Source organism: Stigmatopora nigra, chromosome 7 (genome assembly GCF_051989575.1).
Source record: "Stigmatopora nigra isolate UIUO_SnigA chromosome 7, RoL_Snig_1.1, whole genome shotgun sequence".
Lineage (NCBI taxonomy): Eukaryota > Metazoa > Chordata > Actinopteri > Syngnathiformes > Syngnathidae > Stigmatopora > Stigmatopora nigra.
Genome location: NC_135514.1, coordinates 15,457,665 through 15,478,048, shown reverse-complemented (window position 1 = coordinate 15,478,048; position 20,384 = coordinate 15,457,665). Strand labels below are relative to the sequence as shown.

The 20,384-nt window shown below is 40.8% G+C and overlaps 2 protein-coding genes and 3 non-coding genes across 6 annotated transcripts in view; 3 read left to right on the top strand and 2 right to left on the bottom strand.

The window, feature by feature from the left end:
* Positions 1–1,136: 1,136 nt before the first annotated feature.
* The window catches only part of ctsk (cathepsin K), a 49,659-nt gene continuing 30,411 nt past the window's right edge, over positions 1,137–20,384 (bottom strand). For both annotated transcript variants that reach the window (XM_077721123.1, XM_077721124.1), the window contains exons 7-16: positions 19,425–19,458; positions 16,006–16,118; positions 7,143–7,372; positions 5,855–5,981; positions 4,120–4,242; positions 3,891–4,043; positions 2,641–2,859; positions 2,394–2,559; positions 1,603–1,711; positions 1,137–1,529 (exon numbers count right to left, since the gene is read on the bottom strand). In XM_077721123.1, coding sequence (XP_077577249.1) covers positions 1,430–1,529; positions 1,603–1,711; positions 2,394–2,559; positions 2,641–2,859; positions 3,891–4,043; positions 4,120–4,242; positions 5,855–5,980 — 996 coding nt within the window. In that variant the 5' untranslated portion in view covers position 5,981; positions 7,143–7,372; positions 16,006–16,118; positions 19,425–19,458 and the 3' untranslated portion in view covers positions 1,137–1,429. The remainder of the gene's footprint in view (positions 1,530–1,602; positions 1,712–2,393; positions 2,560–2,640; positions 2,860–3,890; positions 4,044–4,119; positions 4,243–5,854; positions 5,982–7,142; positions 7,373–16,005; positions 16,119–19,424; positions 19,459–20,384) is intronic.
* trnal-cag (transfer RNA leucine (anticodon CAG)) lies at positions 6,468–6,550 on the top strand. The gene has a single exon. It is a non-coding gene; the product is annotated as a tRNA-Leu (tRNA).
* Positions 6,622–6,704, top strand: trnal-cag (transfer RNA leucine (anticodon CAG)). The gene has a single exon. It is a non-coding gene; the product is annotated as a tRNA-Leu (tRNA).
* Positions 9,095–9,177, bottom strand: trnal-cag (transfer RNA leucine (anticodon CAG)). The gene has a single exon. It is a non-coding gene; the product is annotated as a tRNA-Leu (tRNA).
* lingo4b (leucine rich repeat and Ig domain containing 4b) lies at positions 16,917–19,179 on the top strand. Its single transcript, XM_077721121.1, has 2 exons — positions 16,917–17,024; positions 17,087–19,179. Exon 2 carries the CDS (start codon positions 17,099–17,101, stop codon positions 18,917–18,919), a length of 1,821 nt encoding a protein of 606 aa, XP_077577247.1. The 5' UTR covers positions 16,917–17,024; positions 17,087–17,098; the 3' UTR covers positions 18,920–19,179.

The window sequence follows — 20,384 nt, the reverse complement described above, 5'->3', positions numbered from 1 at the left end:
GAAAGGAGGTGACAATCGGAGCAAGGAGGTTCTTGCCGTAATCAACGTTGCCTGGTCCTCGTTTTTCCCCAAAAAATGGCGCCATTTTTTTTGTCCAAGTTAGAAGAGGCAAGCTATTTTTCGACGTTTGTAAGAAGGCAAAAATGAAAATGATTAAAAAGCTTGATGGGGTGGAGAGACCATTTTTTTGGGATGGACGCGTGGGGAATTTTTTTGGTTCTTTTTTTGCTGTTTTTTTTTCTATCGGCGATTCAAGAAAATCCCTTTGAATACCTCATGTGAAACTTGTTTGTTGTGATGTTGCACTAAAAAAGTAGAAAAATAAAAACAGTCATTTGTAACCCATCTAAGTTGTTTGCAAATTCTCTTTTTTTTCAATTGGTCTTTAAAAAAGTATTATTTAGACAAAAACAACAGGTCAAAAATGCTGATTTGATCCTTTAATGTAAGGGTGTTGTACTTTAACATAAACGATAACACATTAGATTTAGATATAGACACAAAGACAACCACACACACCCAGGCAAACATTTGCAAACTTTTAGACAGTTCTCACCCAAAGTAATCACTAGTTCTTCTATTTGCACCGACTCCAATAACCATTATTCCATCGTAAATGAACCGCATTTATTAATTTATATACTTTGGATAATTTCGCCACGATAAAGGCTCGGTAACAGCTCCACCGAACCGCTACATGCTAATGTGCCATTCAGCACACCTGCAAGTAACACGCAAAGAGGTAAACACACGTGACGCTATCTCGGCAGACATTCTTCTTTGGTCCAATGTAGAATGTCAAGTTAAATCATGTGCTTCCACCTAGTGGCCAACCATACAATTGCATCCACAATAACTTGGAGCCTGCTGAATACAATTTGTCCCAAACTCAAAACCATAAAACTTATTTTCTTTTTCTGAACCGTTTATCCTCACCAGGCTCGCCAGGGGTGCTGGAGAATTATATTACATTTTAATAAAGGATATTTAGTTAAAAGTTAGGCTGTCGTTTCCTGATTCTTGAAGACGGTGTTAAAATAATGGCTCAATTTCCTGTTTCACCAACTGAACACCACATCCTACACCGACAGTGCCTTCCAGTGGCTTTCATGCGAATTACACCCAATTAAAAAAAATGCTTTTTCAACTTTATTTCATTTCACGCTATACAATGTGTTATTTTCACACAAGAATGGTCAAAATTAAAGTGCTGAGCGTTACATAACACAGACACTTATTTCTATTAACTTATTCACAATCCATTTTGAGTGGGAGGGGCTAACAAAACAAGGTCAAATTGGATTGGACGTCTATCGCTGTCGACCGGAAAGTTGACCTTTGCCCCCGACGGCATAAAACGGCATCGTCCAGCGACGCCATGACGAGCGCGCGTTCGAGACTAAAACATTTCGGTTGCCACGGAAACGGCTCACACCACCGGGTAGCTAGCCAGGTTGGCAATGCCGCACAGGTTGCCACGGTTACGCGCCATCTTGATGAAGCCCTTGTTGCCCCAAGTCTCACTCCAGCTGAAAGAAAAGCCATGGTTTGAAAAATGGTCGCATTTTGATGACATCACTGGGGCAGAGGTGATGTCCGCACCTGTTCTTGATGAGCCAGAACTTTTTGCCCCGGGCTGTCACGCCGTAGCCGACCGCTAGGAGGGCGTGGTTGACGTCATCTTTGTTGCAGTTGGTGTCGTAGTAGATGCCTGGTGATGTGATTGGACAATAACTTTTATTACTACAATTAAATATGTATTCTTTTACCGCTATTGCATTTTAAAAGGTAAAAAATAATTTTGCTTCAAAACTAAAAAAGTGCTAAAACTGTAAATATTCATGTTTTAACATTAGATAATGTGTTTATTTGGGAAAAAAATAGTTAAAAATAGAAAAATACTGTAAATTTGTATTTGTTGACTAGAGAAATGTTAGCTACATTTTATTTTGGCGAGAAAGAGGAAGTGAGCCGCATTCATTTACGACTTATTAAATATTCACGGTATTTAAATCATAAAGTGGAAAATGTTCATTAATATAATATATACTGTATAAAAAAAATAAAAAAAACGCTTGACAAAAATTACATTTCAAGTTTTATGTTGAAATGTCTTCATTAAAAAAAGTAAATTATGTTGTTTTAGCTTACATAATTGTATATTAACAATAATATATATATGGAACATAAAAAAACTACATAAAAGAAGAAAAAATGCATAATTTTTTATGTTTACGAAATGTTTCATGTAAAAAGAATCCTATATTTTAAAAGATTTATTTGGGAAAATAATAGTCGATACTTGTGGGCCAAAATAAATGACGTGGTGGGCCAGACTTGGTCCTCGGGTCTCCAATTTGACATTTCATAGTACATTATTTTATGGGACTGACCTCTCTGGTAGAACTGGAAGGTCCCTTGGGAGGCGTCGATGCCCACCGAGACGGGGCCCACCTTGAAGAGCGCCACGGCCAGCGCGTGTTCGTCGCCTTCCGGGATTTCCTTGTAGCTTCGGCACTCGGCGGCCGTTCCAGAAGAGTTGTAACGACACATCTGAGCCTGAAATTACATTTTTCATCTCATGAAATTCAAGATTTAGTCCAGTTAAACCCTGACAATGAAAAATATTTATTTGTTGACCTGCGCCACGTAAGGGTAGGCCTCGTCCGAATCGATGCCGCCATTATCCCGCACATATTTGAAGGCGTTGGTCATGTATCCGCCGCCGCAGCCGCTGTTCTCCGTCACGCAGTCCACCAGGTTTTGAGGACTGAGGTTCCGCAGCTGCCCGGTGGTCTTGGCCATTTGACCCTCTAGCGCCCCCGCTGAGCTGAAGGCCCAACATGAGCCGCACTGACCCTGAAAGACACCAGTACTTTGCTTATGGACATTTTATATGATTCCATTTTTTTTAACGTACTTTACAGCCACTCTCAAATAAGTGGAGCTTAAGAGCATGCGATTTTCTTTTTGTCCGCTAGAGGGAGTGTTTAAAGATCTTGAAAAATTATTATTATATTTTTTTGTATTCTCGTTTCTAGTTTTTGTGCCTTTTTGAATTCCTTGTAGAAAAATAACAGTGAATTGAATTGTTTTATATAAAAATAATTATTCATATTTTAGAACAAATTTTATATAAATTCGTGTCAATTGGGAAAGAATATTCAAAATCTAGTTTTAAAAAGTTACACAATGACTTTTTGATAAAACTAAATGTTGAAATGAAATTAATCAAGAATCATTCTGGTGAAAGTGCATTCTGGTGTTCTTCCACTAGGTGGAAGCGTTTCCTAACCTAGAAATATTTAGTCTGAAAGGCTATTTGACTTGCTTGATCATCATTGGATTTGCATGAATTGTTATATAAACATTTTAAGTCCAAACGGTATTTTTTATACTTATAAATGGAATCCCCTCCAAATATTTTACATAACTTCTTCATTTTTTATAACTAACTAAAAATCCAAATTGTCCTTCAAAAAATACAAATATAAAATGCATTACTAAATGAATAACATCTCATTAAAAACTACAAAAATGACCAAAATAGTCATTTTTATAGGATTTTTAGGAAAAATAATTTGTGCTAAACATTGATTTTTCTAATAATACTAATTTAGTATTTAAAAACACAATACAGAACTAATGTATTGTATTGAATTCTATCCTATGCTATTTATGTTATGCTAAGCCATAGCATAACATAGTCTAGTTATTTTGTAAAAATCGAAAAATATATTTAAAAAAAAACGAAAATAAACATTGTTTTAGATTCTAAAACAATGATTACTTTAGCTTTTTTTAAAATATATTTTTCAAATTTTACAAAATAACTAGCCTATGTTATGCTACGTCACCCTATCCTATCCTAATTGAGCTATGAAACACACCTGATCTTTAACCGGGGTCACCATTCCCATCTTGCGGTAGTCGACGGATTTGGGCAGCGGGGTGGCCTTGTCTTCGGGACTCATGACGTATTGGCGTTCCCTCGTCATCGGCTTCACCAAGCCCGTCATCTTCTCCACCACTTCCTCCGACGTCTGCGCGCACGCCAAAAACAAAAACCCAAATGTGTCATCTGGCCACCCGCCAAGGTTTGTGGGCGTTTCCACTCACCATGTCGCCCAGGTGGTTCATGCCCAGCTCGTAGGGGTGCATGCCCAACGCCGCCTCCTGGTTGTGGGCCTCGATCATTAGCGTGTTCTTCTCCCAGATGGCCCGCCGGATGCCCTCTTCGCCCTGGCCAGAGAAACAAGAGGATGAATGAATGTATGGTGTCAAAGTGGCGGCCCGGGGGCCAAATCCGGTCCGCCGCCTCAATTTTGTGCGGCCCGAGAAAGTTTTTGTGTTTTAGGATCAAATTAAAATGATAGATATAGATGTATATTATATTTCCTGCATGATTTTCCCCCTTTTAAATCAATTATTGTCATTTTTTTAATCGATTTTTTTCTGTTTTTAGTTCATTTTTTTAAAAATCTAAATATATAAAAAAAGCTAAAATAAACATTGTTTTAGATCTATAAAAAAACAGAATATTCAGGGCTTTTAATCCAGTTCTTTTAATCCATAATGATTTTTTAATCCATTTTTTTCTATTTTTAGTTCAAAAATATTTTTTTAAAAAATCAAAATATATAAAAAAGCTCAAATAAACATCTATAAAAAAACTGAATATTCAGGTATTTAAATCCAGTTCTTTTAATCCAAAATTTTAATTTTTTAATCCATTTTTTTCTGTTTTTAGTTCAAATAAATTTTGTAAAATCTACAAATATATTTAAAAAAGCTGAAATTCACATTGTTTTTAAAATCTATAAAAACCTGAATATTCAGGGATTTTAATCCAGTTATTTAAATCCATTTATATAAATAAATATTCTAAATATCATATCTAAAGTTTGACACCCTTGCTCTAATGAATGAATGAACTACTGTCCGCCATTTTGACCAGAAGGAAGCACCTGGTATCAATTTTAAATGATGAAATGACGTACTTAGTAAAGTGAATCTGTCACAACAGTTTGATTGAAGAAAAAAAAACTAGTCAAGGGTATTTTTAGCAGAAAAACTCATTCATTTGTGCAAATGGGTCAGACGGACCTTTTAATTAGCCACAAAGGGAAAAAAGGCAGCCTGCTTTTCTTTAATCAGGCCGATTAAAAGCGGATCGTTTGGCGGCCTCGGGAAATATTACGTCTTTCGATTGTGACGACTTTTGTGGGCGTCGTTTTGGGGATATCGTGAAGGGAAGACAATTTGAGCCAAGAAAGGTATCAAAATTTCAAACTAAATAAGAATTAAGTTTAATTTAAGGTTAGATTCAACTTATTTTTTGAGTGTCTGCATCGTAATTCAAGTTCATTTAAATTTGTGTCATCTTACGAGCGCGTTGCCATGCAGAAAGTCTGATTTTAGTACTATTAAACACATTTTAGTACTATTAAACCACTAATTATTTTGTACTATGTTAATAGATGGCAAATTAGATAAAAAAAAACATCAAACATTCAAATCAAATATGTTGTTTTGGTGTTTTTTCAGAGGGTTGGAACAAAATATTTAGTTTTTAGTTCATTTGTTTATGTTGTTACGAGCGCGTTGCCATGCAAAAAGTCTGATTTTAGTACTATTAAACACATTTTAGTACTATTAAAGTACTAGTTATTTATTACTTTGTTCATAGATGGTGTTTTTAAGAGGGTTGGAGCCAATGAATTAGTTTTTAGTTCATTTCTATGGGAAACATTGATTTGAGTTATGAGTAAATCGACATACGAGTTCAGTTGTGGAAGGATTTAAGCTCGTATGTAGAGGTACGGTTGTGTAATAAGTATGAAAAGACACAGACCATTCCGTTGTATTCCCGCCTGTGTGTGATCTTCCACTGCTCCCATTGGCTGTCCAAGGTCACCTGATCCAGTCGGGCCAGGGCCGAGGCGGCTAGCAGCGACACGCTAATCAAACTCAGCCACATCCTGAAAAAAAAAAACATTAAAACAATGTTAGCATCTGAACATTGACCGCCATTGACGTCATGCTAGTTAGCAAAACGCAGGAACTTTGCTTTACTCCCAAAATCATGCATGCTAAGCTAACTGTATGCTAACTTACCCCTACTTATGACTGAGTGTGAATATCTGCCTCCTTATGCCTTCCAATTGGCAATTCAGGCGTGGCCTGGTACAAATAGTGAGCTGGGATAGGATCCGGCACCCCCTGTGACCCTTGTGAGGATAATTGGTGAAGGAATGACTGAATTAAAAATCCGCAGTGTCTTTTTTTTGATGTAATGAAACCCAGTGATGCATTTAACAACTTAAACTGTTGGTGGTAGGACTTTTTCCCATGATGCATTGCTCTATTTCTTTCCATTAAGCACTACTTTATAAATATTGCATTAGATGTGATGTTTGTTGTTTTTATTTGGGTTTGGTGGAAATGAGCACCCCAGGGGACTCCAAGTCAGGATGGCCGAGCGGTCTAAGGCGCTGCGTTCAGGTCGCAGTCTCCCCTGGAGGCGTGGGTTCGAATCCCACTTCTGACATCTGTTTTATATTGATGAATTTAGTGATGTTTTATGGGTTTAGCTCAATTTGACACCTGAATGGGCCACAAGTCAGGATGGCCGAGCGGTCTAAGGCGCTGCGTTCAGGTCGCAGTCTCCCCTGGAGGCGTGGGTTCGAATCCCACTTCTGACAGAATTTTTTTTTTGCAAATAGGTGATGTTTTTTTCCTTCTGACTTCAATTTGAGTGAACATTAATGGTTATTTTGTCATTTCTAGTTCATTTTTAGTCACTTTAGAGTCATTTTTGGTCACTTTAGTCATTTTTGGTCACTTTCGAGACATTTTTGGTCACTTTCGAGACATTTATGGTCACTTTCGAGACATTTTTGATTACTTTCGAGACATTTTTGGTCACTTTTGAGTCATTTTTGGGTTACAATTTTGGTCTTCTAGGGAAGAATGTGACTAGCAATTTGTCTTTTAAGCAGTTATACATATTAAAAATGATATTTGGATCCTTGTTGAGAGCATATTGATAACCTTTTGGGATAGAAATCAGCATTTTGGGATATCGTAACACACATAGTGAGCAAAAAACCTCCGAAAAAGAACTTGAAAGGCAAACTTACCCGAATAAAAGTTGAGCGTTGCGTTCAAGTGGTGTTTTGATGCAAGTAGGTCAGCGTCCGTCTGCTTGATATAAGCTGGAATTTTGGGGAAGTTGGAAAAAAAAATTGTGGAAGGTCCGGGATGGGGGAGGGGCCTCCTGAGGAACCAAAAGACGGACGGGGGAGGAGACACATCTGGTTTCACTCGGAGAACCGGTGTGACGTCACTTGGAGGAAGTCTGCTGACACCACTGGAAAAATAAATCCCCAATAATTAAGGCATTTTTAACACATGTAATCCTTTTACTCTGTTACTAACTACTACACACGTACATAATAATATACAGAATATCAATACATTCTAATTTCAATCAGAAAAATGTTTTTTTTTGACATTCAACAAAGAAAATGGTAGTTATTATTGCAAGATTTTTCTTTATTTTATTTTTTTTAAGGGAGTTATTATTGCAAGTTTTATTGACTTAAAATTGTGGGAGTTTTTATTGAAAATTTTATTTATTTGAAATTTTATTTATTATTGCAAGAGTTTTATTTATTTTGGATGCTTTATTCTAGTTTTGGGGAGGTGGGCGGGGTCAGGTCTTTGACAGCATTTTTTTAGGATATAGCCAAAAATACTTTTTTTATTAGAATATTAAAAATGCTTTTTGACAAAAAAGTTGAATATTAGATTTTTGGGTGGATTTAAAAAAAAAGTATTTAATGGAGGAATTAGTTGGAGTAAAAGTAATTTGCTCTTCCCCTTTAAATTTTTTAGGAATATATTTCATCCAATAGTTTAGTTTGAATTCATAAAAAAAACAGATATGTTTTAAAAACAGTCAATAATTCCTTTAAATGTCCATTATGTTTCTGATGACGTGTACCTAATCAAAGGTCCATTTTGCGTGTTAACGACGTGTCACGCACACACATGACGGAAGCGGCTCATTTTTCGTGTACATATTTTTAGACGTGTGTTCATGTGTTTCATCTCCAAAATGACTAACGGACGCTAAGAGGAAGAGGCAACTGTCTCCATTTTGTCTGCCTTCTATAAATGTCTGTCCGTTAGTCACATGACCAACACGACCACATGACTCACGTGTTTTCTTCGCTATCATTCTTGCATTTACATTTAATAATACTTTTAATCCAGCAAAATTCATAATTTGCATTGCATAATGACAATTGAAGGCTGGAGGGTCAAAAGTCGGCCATTTTGGGGCAGATTTCAGGCCTCTAAGGGAATTCAGCATTTTAATTTCTTCCTTTAAGTGCCTATAATCCTCATGACGTTCGCCAGGGGTGCTGGAGCCTACATCCGATCACTATGGGGCACCCTGAATTTTGGGGTAGCAGCCATTTTTAGGGCACCTGGAGAAAAACAACCAATTATTCATAGCTAGGGGCAATTTAGAGTGTTAGCCAGCTAGCATAGCATGTTTTTTTGTTTTGGGAGGAAAGAATTACCCAGAGAAAAGCCGTTTTTTTTAAAAATCCTGTCCTAAATATGACTTCCTTTTACGACCCTATGACTGTCAGGTGCAATTTCATCATCTTCCTCATCTTCCTCACTTCCTGTTCCCCAGCGAGACTTTTTCCATCCCTGAAAAATCATCCGCGCGCCGTTCCCGTCCGTCTGTGGGAGCGGTCGCCGGGGACCTTACGTAAGATGGCGGGGTTTGCCATAAGCTTTACGAACGCCGCTTTTTTTCTTTTTACCCGGTCGCCAGATTAACCGTGGCGACGGAGACACTAAAGAGGGTTTAAGGCTCACCGGGATTACAACCGTCCGCTAGTCTTTTTTGCCCCACTGACCTGACCTGCAAATTCTTATGAACAAATGTATTTATCTAAATGTATGAATTTTATATATTTCAGAGGGCCAGAGATGACTGAATGGACGATTTTCTTCTATTTAGCAATATTTTTAATGTGATCATTTATCTTGCAAAGCATTGAAAATTATTTGTCAGAAGTGAGATTCGAACCCACGCCTCCAGGGGAGACTGCGACCTGAACGCAGCGCCTTAGACCGCTCGGCCATCCTGACTTGCGAACCCCACTTGATCTTTGAACTACAAACACATAAAAAATTGGTTAAAAATAACAATTATTGATTTAAAAGGGGTAAAATAAAGAAATGTAATATACATCCATACACTTCATTTGAATTTGATCCTAAAACAGAAAGTGATTGATTTTCCCGGGCCGCACAAAATGAGGCGTCGGGCCACATTTGGCCCCCGGACCGCCACTTTGACACCCGTGATCCACAGTATCATCCAATTCGCACCAAGCAGAGTCTGAGAATAAGTATGGAAAGTCCCAAACGTGACGGCGCTAAACCCGATGCTAATCCCGTCCCGCCTTCACGTACGCACACGGACCTTTTAGGTAGCCGATCCAGGCCGAGGAGGCGCTGGCAGCTGGCGGACACTCTCCTCTAATGAGAGCACGGAGACCCCCGCGTGCATGCGTGCGTGTGTGCGAGCGCAAAACCCACGCACGCGTCAGCCAATCTAAAAATATGAATCAAAGGCCAGGAGTATGTATTTATATATCTAATAGTATCTCTAAGAGTCTATCCAAGAATATATCCAAGACTATATCTAAGTGTATATCTAAGAGTATATCTAAGAGTACATCTAATAGTATATCTAATAGTAGATTTAAGAGTATATCTAAGAGTATATCTAATAGTATTTCTAGTAGTATATCTAGTAGAATATCTAATAGTATATCTAAGAGTATTTCTAGTAGTATATCTAGTAGAATATCTAGTAGAATATCTAGTAATACATCTAGTAGTATATCTTAGAGTATATCTAAGAGTATATCTAAGAGTATTTCTAAGAGTATTTCTAGTAGTATTTCTAGTAGTATATCTAGTAGAATAGAGTAGTATATCTAGTAGTATATCTAATAGTATATCTAATCGTGTACAATAGTATACAATACTATACAATAGTATACAATGGTGTACAATACTATGCAATAGTATACATTACATAGTATATCTAGTAGTATATTTAATAGTATATCTAATAGTATGCAATGCTATACAATAGTATACATAACATAGTATATCTAGTAGTATATCTAATAATATACAATAGTATACAATACTATACGATAGTATAAAATTCTATACAATAGTATACAATAGTATATCACAGTATATCATACTATATAATTATAGATATTATATTATAATATAATGATATATTATATGTAATAATGTTTCTGCTAAATGGTCACTGCGTGATGGGTTGCTAACACAACATTTTTTGTACATGTTTTTTTTCTCTCGATTGATGTCATGTGTGGGGGGAATAAAAAAACAACTTTTCCTCTAAAAAACGTGTAATTGTTGACAGAAGAAGACTTTGCACGTTTCCCGAGGCTAAAAGAAGATGCTGACACGTTGTGTTTTGCCACTACTAATTGGCTCCCCATCCACTTGTGCTGTTTGTTTGAAGACCCTGACAGAAAGGTCAAAGGTCAACATTTACACGTTCAAGCTTAATGCGGGGGAGTCTAATTAAACCCTGCTGGATTTGTGCGGAGGTTGGGAAACGGAAAAGACGCCCGCCTGCCAGTCTTTGGAATCGCCATCAAATGTCCAAATCAAAGTACATTTTTCATCATAAAGTACATTTGTAATAATATTTTTTTTGCATTTTTTATCTGTCAATTCTGGGTCCCAATCTGATACAAATTAGGATTAAATGGAGTTGATTTGATTCATGGCAATAAAAAAATCAATAGCGCGGTGTGGTAGTGGATAGTGGCGGTGCTTCGCAGTTCTGAGATTGTGGGTTCGATCCCCATGTTGGTCCTGGCTGTACAGTGTGCATATACTCCCTGGGCTTGTGTAGGTTTCTCCCAAATCCCAAAAACATGCATGCTAGGCTAATTAGATTTGAAGTGTGCAATAAAAGCTCGGTGGCGCAGTGGTTAAGTGGATAGCGGTTCAACTTTGCAATTTTGGGATCGTGAGTTCAATTCCCAAGTCGGTTTTCACTGTTTTTAGTGTGCATGTATTCCTGGACTTGCATGGGTTTTCTCCCAACATCCCAAAAACCATGCATGCTAGGCTAATTGGATGCTAAGTGTGTCAGTGGTGAGGATAAGCGGTTCAGAAAATAAATAAATGTAGGGTAAAACCTGGATGAGAAGGATTTTATGTATTGTTCATATGGGCAAAATGGTTTTAAATGAGAATATTGTGTGGTAAAAATGTGGGAAAGCCCAAGGGCCAAAATAAAAGCTTTTCAAATGTGTCCTGATTTGAAGTACACAGTACTTGTCTAAGCCTCAAAAGAGCTTTCTAGTTAAGTGGCGGCGGCGGTGGCGACCGCCGTGCTTTTGTGCGCCATCCCATCCACTATTATGGGCGGATCGCTGAAGGGGGCGGGGCCTAGGCTCAAGACGCGGCATCAACGGCGAGCGGCAACTTTCTCGCTCGCTGCTACAAGTCCAGTCGGATTCTCGCGGGTGAGACGCTCTACCGACGGCGGCTGGCCAAAAGGACGCCGCGGCGAGACGAGGACGGCCAGGGACACTTGAGGAATCACGGCGAGGAATGAAAAGCCGTCCAAAGCGGTTTGTTTACTCGCTGTTGACTTTTTCTGGCTTTTGTTTGCGGCTTTGGCTACGTTGCCATCCTTTGACGCCGTTTTTGAGTAAATCAGCTTTGCGAGGGACGGCGGGGGACGGAGGGGGACGCTGGTGGGGGGACGGCGAGGTTGTGTTACTCTTGATTGCGTCCAAAGTGGGACAGCGCTTGATCTACTTTGCTTTTAATCCAAATAGTTTGCCAGCTTGAGCGAACAATGAAGCGGCGCCGCGCTCACGTTTCAATGCCAAACGTCGTAGTTTAACCTTGTTTAACCTTGACTTTAACTTTGAGAAATATGACAAAAAATATGTTCTTACTATAATGCATGGAAATTTTCCTTCAAAGTACAGTAAACCAAAAGGGAAAGTAATAAACAGATAAAACATATTAAGGGCTATAAGGTCAATAAATAGAAAGTAAATGAATATATGTGCTTAAAAAATGATTTCAGAAATACAAATTTATGTTTTTTCTGATTTATGATGCATATTTTTATATTTTAATTTATTATTTGGGGATGGATTGAATGTCTATTGCAGTCAATTGAATTTTAAACATGATTATTTAATAGCAATATTGTCGTTAAAGTGGATTGGACGTCTATGACCGACATTTGGACAAAAACGTGATCATAATTAGATTTTTTGGGGTATAAATGGATTAAAATAACTGGATTAAAAGCCCTGAATATTCCGTTTTTTATAGATCTAAAACAATGTTTATTTTAGCATTTTTTAATATATATTTTTAGATTTTACAAAACTATTTTTCAACTAAAACCACAGAAAAAATGGATTAAAAAATGACAATTATTAATTTAAAAAGGGGAAAATGAGGAAATATAATATACATCTATCTATGCTCTTCTTTTGAATTTGATCCTAAAACAGAAAGATTGACTTTCTCAGGGCCGCACAAAATGTTAAGGCGGGCCAGATTTGGCCCCCGGGCCGCCACTTTGACACCTGAGACCCAAAATCACCAGGAAGTCACCTGAAACTGTACTATTCAAACCCAATTCATTCCCTGCCATTGACAACATTAGACGCTAATAAACCAGCACTTGTCATTCGCCATTGACGTCCCTCGCCGTCAATGGCGACCGATCATTAGCGAGCGATTCAACGACGGACCTTCTCCCACGTCGCCCCCCCCCCACTGTGACGCACGCGAGCTTGGCAAGAAGTCAAAGTTATGGAATGGAAGAGAGGCCGGTGTTAGCGCTCGGGGAGACGTTAGCGCTCGCCAACGGATCGCCGACACTTTCCCACTCGTAAAAAATCCCCCTTTGATTAAATTGAAGGCTTGGCCGCCGCCCAAAAAACGACATCATCACCTGAACGCTCGCTGAAGAGATGACGCGAAGTGTTGGTCAACGCTAGGTGTCGAAAAAACAATTGAGGACGCCAAAATGTTAGCCGCCTAGATATCCGTTTCCCAACCAAAAAGACGATTTTTTTTGCAAGTGTTTTACTGGTACTGATCCAATACCTATTTTTGGTCATAAAACAATTCTATAAATCATAGGTGGTGAAAAAGCCTCAAAATATTTGCTATTTTTTGCCAAAATAAAACAAAAACATACTGTTGTTAAGTACTGTATTGGCTTGAATATAAGACGTTGTTTTTTTGCATTGACTTATTTGATTATTATTGATTAATTTTTTTCTCCATAATTTCTTTTCTTCCCACGATGGAACGACGTCATCGGATTGGCGCGCCAAAAAGAGGACGTTGTGGCGCAAAAAATAACGAGGAACTAAGAGGATTATGATGAAGGCCCCTCCAAAAAGCAATACGCTGAAATGATTAAACAATAGATTATAAAAGCACGTTACGCTAATCTGGTTTTTAAAAGGGATTGGCAAGGGCCCATCGGGGCCACCGGGGGTGCTGGAGCCTATTCCAGCAAACTATGGGCAGTAGACAGCGGAACTGGTCAGTGGCCAATCACGAGGAGACAAACAACCAATCACTTAAAGCTAGCTAGCGAAAATTTAGCATCCAATTAGCCTAGCATGCATGTTTTTGGGATGTGGGAGGAAAGCAACCAAGTACCCCGAAGAAAAGCCACGCAAACTCCACACTGTTGCTAGCAATTGAACCAAAGTGTGTTCTGGAAGGCGGAGCTTGACTTCAATGCCACTCAGTGTCGAGCACAAAATGCCACGTCGGCACTTTTATTAATAGGCGCCATAAATGAGGCGAGGGAATTAGTCTCGGCACGGCGCCACCTCGTAAATTAGGTCGACGACGGCGAGCGGCCCTGGTGTGCCAGGGGGCGGGGCTTGTGGACGCTAATTGACAGCTCTTAACCTTGCTAAGGTCGCACTTTAAATTGCAATTGCATGTTTGCAGGTTTTTTCATGGGTTTTTGAGAGGTATTTGGTCCAAGGTCCAGGGCGCGTCGGCCCTTGCCGATCTGGGTTCGAACCCAGGTGGAGTTGATCAGATTATTTTAGATATTATATTTAGAAATTGAAATCAATCGGATTAAAGACAGTGGATGAAAAGCCCGAAATGTTATTTTTTTTTATAGATTTTCAAACAATGTTTGTTTGAGCTATTTTTTTTCAGAGTAAGGGAAAACGTTTAAATTAGGACACTTAATAATCATAATAATCATAATGATCATAATTATCACAATAATCATAATCTTAACTATAATCATAATAACAATAATGAAGAAAATGCATTTAGAACTAAAAAAATTGCAATTATGAATTTAAAAAGGGGGAAAAAATCGGGAAATATTCCTTATAAATCTCTAATCTTCATTTAAAGTTGATCCTAAAAGACTCACAGTTGACTTTTTTGGACCGCAAAAATTACAAGGCGGACCAGATTTGGCCCCCGGGCCGCCACTTTGACACTCGTGATTTAAAGGATATTATCGGGATTGAACAGGATTGCCATACGAAACGTCCCTTTGCCCACGAGGGTTTGTTTACTCGCGATATCTTAAAAAAAAAAGTCTTAAGTCTTGATATTTTTGACAGGCCGGCCATCTTTGTTGTTGTTTTGGAACATAAAGTGGGCGGCCGGACGGCCGGCTGCTAAAAGTCTGTCAGTCCCCGGGGAAAACATTTTTCTTTTTTTTTTGTGTGTGTCGCTCATAAAGCAGCTGCTCTCACTTCAGCCCCAGCTCAACACTCAATGCACGCCATGGGCATCGGGGGGCGCCGTGGCGGCTCATAAAAAACAGACCCACCGGGGCTTTGGGACACTTTAATTGGGGATTTGAGGCGCTCGCTAAAAATATTTGGGCCAGGGACGCACGCGGCAACAAGGAGGGGAACGGATCGACTATGTTGTTGTTGTTGTTGTTGTTTTTTTGGCGAGGAGGAGGAGGAGAGCCCACAAGGTAGCGTGCATTCGTGCGTGTCCACAAAAACGTGGGGATTTAAGTATGTATCGTTGTTTTTTGGACTATAAGTCGCACTAACTAAAATGAAGTGGAAAAACTGGGGTGGCCTTTTTGGGGTTAGAAAACAAGAGCAATGTTTTATGTTGAAGTAAGAATAGAAAGTTGGCTAAGTTTGTTACCATAACAATTTTTTGGGGTGAAAATAGTCTAAAAAATAACATTAGGCGGTCGGGGGGAGAGAAGCAAGGGTGAAAAAAATATGAAAAAAGTGTGATTTATTGTCTGAAAATATGGTATTATGGAATAATTTTTAAAATGAACCTACATTATTTTTTTTCAAAACTTTTTAAGTGTTTATAGAAAAATTGGCTATTATTTTTGGTAGTTTGAAATTCAAATATTGGTGATAATTCATGTTTTTTTTTAAATGACAATTTTAATATTGTTTATAGGCTATATTTATGTAGTTTGAAAATTCAAAAATTGGTGATAATTAAATGTTTTTTTATTTAATTACAATTTTAATATTGTTTTTTATTTATTTTTGTTATTAATATGTCAAATTTGATGTGGCAGCCATTTTTTTAAATAAAGTCACGAAACAGACAAAGTAAATAGCATTACCACTAAATTAAAGAGAATATTTACGATGACCATATCTACTGCTATGACACAAATGTTGAAAAATGAATTGAACGTCTATCATCATCAATGGCAGCTCATGAGCGTCCCCTAAAGGGTTAATTGAGGATGGATTGTAAGGAACATGCGAGAAGGCTTTTACACTTCATGTTATGAAATGCAGGATTGAGATTTTTCAACAGGGGGCGGGGCTAGCGAGGGGGTCCGAAATCAAATCTCCCATTGGTCGCCCTCGGGAAGTCACGCACCTGCCAATTGCTGTCTTTCACCAGCTCGGATCAGGCGGATCAGCACTTCGCACCGCGCCATTCTGGGAATGTCTGTCCCGCTTGGTGTCCTGACGTTTGGCCGACAGGGGGCGCTGTTAAGACAGAGTTGAATATTTTTAATTAAGTGAAGTAAATTCTTAATTAGGGTTAAAGACAACTTGATTCATTTTACTAAACAGTGTTTTTCATTTTCTAATGATATATCGAATGGTATATTTTTCCAAGATGGCAGGCAATGAGTGAAAGCAAAAGGTGTCATGGCGCGCATCTAAAGTTCACCCCAGAATAGACCAAGCCTGACTATATTTATAAAGCGTATGTAATATTATAATGCATTTATTGACATCATAAAATCAAAAGGACATGTGGATTAACGACTTAACAAATTTAACAATGGCGCTAGCGCTTTGCGTGGCATGACAGACCGCCTTCACATTTGAGGTTTGTGTGGGTTTTCTCTGGGTATTACCGCCACATCCCAAAAACATACACGCTAGGATAACTGGTTGAACACACTAAAGTCACCCAAACGGTTTGAATCAGTTGACCTTGTGATTGGTCGGCAACCGATTCGGGTTTGTCGGCTGCTATAGGCTCCGTCACCCCCGTATGGAAAAGGTAGGAATTTGTCGGCTAGCCAATCAGTGTCATGGAAACAATTTTGGAAGAGTTCATTGGTATCCAGCCGTTTCGTCCCCCCGACGTTTCGTCCCGTGGACGTTTCGTCCCGTAATTTCGTCCCGTGGACGTTTCGTCCCGTGGACGTTTCGTCCCTTGGACGTTTCGTCCCCCGGACATTTCGTCCCCCAGACATTTCGTCCCCCGGACGTTTCGTCCCCTGGATATTTCGTCACATCGATTGACGATCCGCTTTTCTGTTTTTACCGCAGGTCACGCTAAGCGGGCTCGAACCCGGACCGGACTCAAGGGAGACCACCAGAGCCGAGAGCGACTCCACGCCGGCTGGTTATGATCCCCCGCGCCGGAGCGCTCACGCGGTAAAACCATCGATTCCGTCGAGTAAACGTCGTCCTCCCACTGACGGCGGCGTCTTTTTCAGAAAGGGGCCAAGATGTTCGCCGAGTCCGTGCTACGGTGGGCGGCGTGGGCCACCTGGGCCATCCTGATCCCCACGGGACTGGCCGTCTCGGGGGCGGGTTGTCCCCCCCGCTGTTCCTGCCGGCCGGAGATCAAGGAGGCGGTCTGCTCGGGAAAACATTTGACCTCCATCCCGGATGGTTTTTCCGCCGACTCCAGACGAGTGGATCTATCCCACAACAAGATCCGGACCGTAAGCCGGCGCCAGTTCTACGGCCTCTCTGATCTCCAAGAACTGGACCTGAGCCAGAATCTGATCTCCATGATGGAAGTGGAAGCCTTCCAAGGCCTGCAGAACCTCCGAACTCTTCGAATCAAGGGCAACCGTCTGAAAATCCTCCCCGTGGGGGTCTTTTCGGGCCTGTCCGAGCTTCGCTTCCTGGACCTGAGCCAGAACGAGCTCCTGGTCTTCCTGGACTACACTTTCCGGGAGACGGTCAAGCTGCAGACGCTGGACGCCGAGCAGAACGACCTGGTCTTCGTCTCGCGCCGGGCTTTTTACGGGCTGCAGGGTTTACGGGAGCTGCGCGTGGACCGCAGCAATTTGACCTCCGTCCCCAGTGAGGCGCTGTCGCACCTCCAGAGCCTGTCATACCTACGTCTCCTCCGACTTAGCATCTCAACGCTACCCGACAACGCCTTCCGTCGACTGCGGCGTCTCCGCACCTTGGTCCTGGCCAACTGGGCCTCCCTGGACACGGTGGGCGGCGACAGTCTGGCGGGACTCAACCTGAGCGCCCTGGTGGTCAGCGGCTGTAACTTGACTGCCGTGCCGTACACGGCCTTACGCCACTTGGTCTACCTACGCCACCTGGACCTGTCCCACAACCCCATCGCCGTCATCCGGGGCCACCTTTTACGGGACCTAATCCGTCTCCAGGAGTTGCACCTAGCCGGGGGAAACCTTCTCCGGATCGAACCCGGCGCCTTCCAGGGTTTATCCTCGCTCCGTACTCTCAACCTGTCGTCCAATCGGCTTGCCACGTTGGAGGAAAGCGCCTTACACTCAGTGGGGAGCCTCCAGGTCTTAAGACTAGACGGAAACCCGCTTTCCTGCGACTGCCGTCTTCTCTGGGTGGTCCGTCGCCGACTCCGCCTGGACTTTGACGGCCGCCAACCCACTTGCTCCTCCCCCGAGGCGGCCAGGCTCCGCCCATTCCGAGACTTTTCCGAGAAAGAGCTCCCCGGGATCTTCGTCTGCCGGCCCGCTCGAATCCTAGACCGAAGACCACAAGAAGCCCGGGTAGAGGACGGAACCACGGTCCTCTTCTCCTGCCGAGTCGACGGAGACCCCGCCCCTTCCGTCACCTGGATCTCCTCCCGCGAGGTCGTGCTGACCCCGGCGGGGAGGGTCCGAGTCCTACCCAACGGCACGCTGGAAGTCCGCTTCGCGCAAGTGCGCGATAGCGGCACCTACCAGTGTCGGGCGGGTAACGCGGCCGGGAACGACAGCATTTCGGTGGGACTCCACGTGAGGCCGGGGCCGAGGAACCGGACCGTCCCCCTCTTGGCCGAGGAGGACTGGGCGGAGCCACCGGTCCCCAGGGCCACCAATTCTTCGGCCCAGGTGGCCAAGCCGTACCCGTTTGACGCCAAGACGCTGATCATCGCCACTACTATGGGTTTTCTGTCCTTTCTGAGCTCCGTGGCCATTTGCTTTGTCTTCATGTTCTTCTGGAGTCAAAGTAAAGGGCAGATCAAACACACGGCCACCATTGATTTTGTACCCCGATCCTCAACGGGTGGTGGGGGGAACCACGGGGATGGCGGCAGGTTCACCATGAAACTGATCTAAGACAGAGCATAATGGCTACCATGGAAACGCTCGGCTTTTTGGACTTCTTTCCATTCTTCTTCAAGGAACTCTTAAAGTCCATACTCATGAAATACTTCAATCTTGTCATTTTAAGCATTCAAACGGATCCCAAAAATGAAAAATAATCATTGTCGGTTTGCCTCTGCATGGATGAAACCAATGCCATAAGGCACAGGTGTCAAAGTGGCGGCTTGGGGGCCAAATCTGGCCCACCGCATCATTCTGTGCGGCCCGGAATTCCGGCTAGTCGAGACTACATTTTAACATTTATTTTCTGAATTGAGGGGTTTGCGGGGGTGTTGGAGCCAATCCCAGCCGACTATGGCCAGTCAACATGGGACAAATTTAATGATGGATATCTTACATTTGCGCCTTAAGCACAGCGATTGAAATGCTTATTTATCTTCTTAAAATATTAAAAACAGGATATATTACTTGCGCTATTAAATGTTTGGATTATTTTTTTAAAAAATAGGTTACGTACCGTTTTATGCTTGAATTCAATCCGCTCACCAAATCTGGTTTGGACAGAAAAAAATTGAATATCAGTATGGTAACAAAAAAATAAAAACTAAAAGGCTAGCCACCACAGAAATTAAGATGACATCACTTCCTGTAAGAGACTCTTGACTTCCTGGCTAAAAGAAACCTTCCACTTCATACTGATTGGACACCTCCCCTTTCGGTGGCCATTTTGGATAGATGTGACGCTAGCGGTTAGCAAGTTGTTGTCAGCATTTAGTGATCTTTTCATTGCCAACACGAGTAATAGACTCACTGTGAAAACTAGCCTATGCTAATATGCTAATTTGCTAAATATCTAGCTAGAATTAGCTTTAGCTAGCAACTCAGAAGCTTTGTGTATATAGGATTGTGCTTTTTAGCATTGGACGCTAACCCAGGATGCTATTTCTTATTTTGTAACATTATTATGACATTTGTTTTGTTTTTATATGCAAGAAATCATGTTTTATTTTATATTTTGTAACCCGCGTCACACGGAATATGTGCCTCACTTTCTTTATTGGGGGGAGACAGCGTCGTTTTGTAAATATTTAGGTCAAGAACGTTTGAAAGTGGATGCCGAGTTATTTTTGTTAGCTTGGTAGCATAATGACAAAAATGAGTTTTTATTGCTTTAAATTGTTTTCTTGCATCAAATGGTCGAAAATGACAATTATGCCAGTAAGCTAATGTTTTGTAATTAGTCTCACAATGACTTTTGATGTGTGACAACTAATAAATGCTTTAACAACATTTTTTTCTCTTCTATTTTCACTTTAAAATGAAATTAAGCAGTTAGCATTTGAAGCTAATGTTTTTCAACTCTATAAGCAAATAGCAGTAGCATAGCATTATCCATTAGCATCTACCTAGCAATAGTAATTATATACACATAGGAATGCCGACTTAAATGTATTTAATTTATTAACAGATTTTTTTC

Excerpts from the sequence above, each read along its gene's own strand:
- lingo4b (XM_077721121.1), top strand. The coding sequence starts at position 17,099 with ATGTTCGCCGAGTCCGTGCTACGGTGGGCGGCGTGGGCCACCTGGGCC.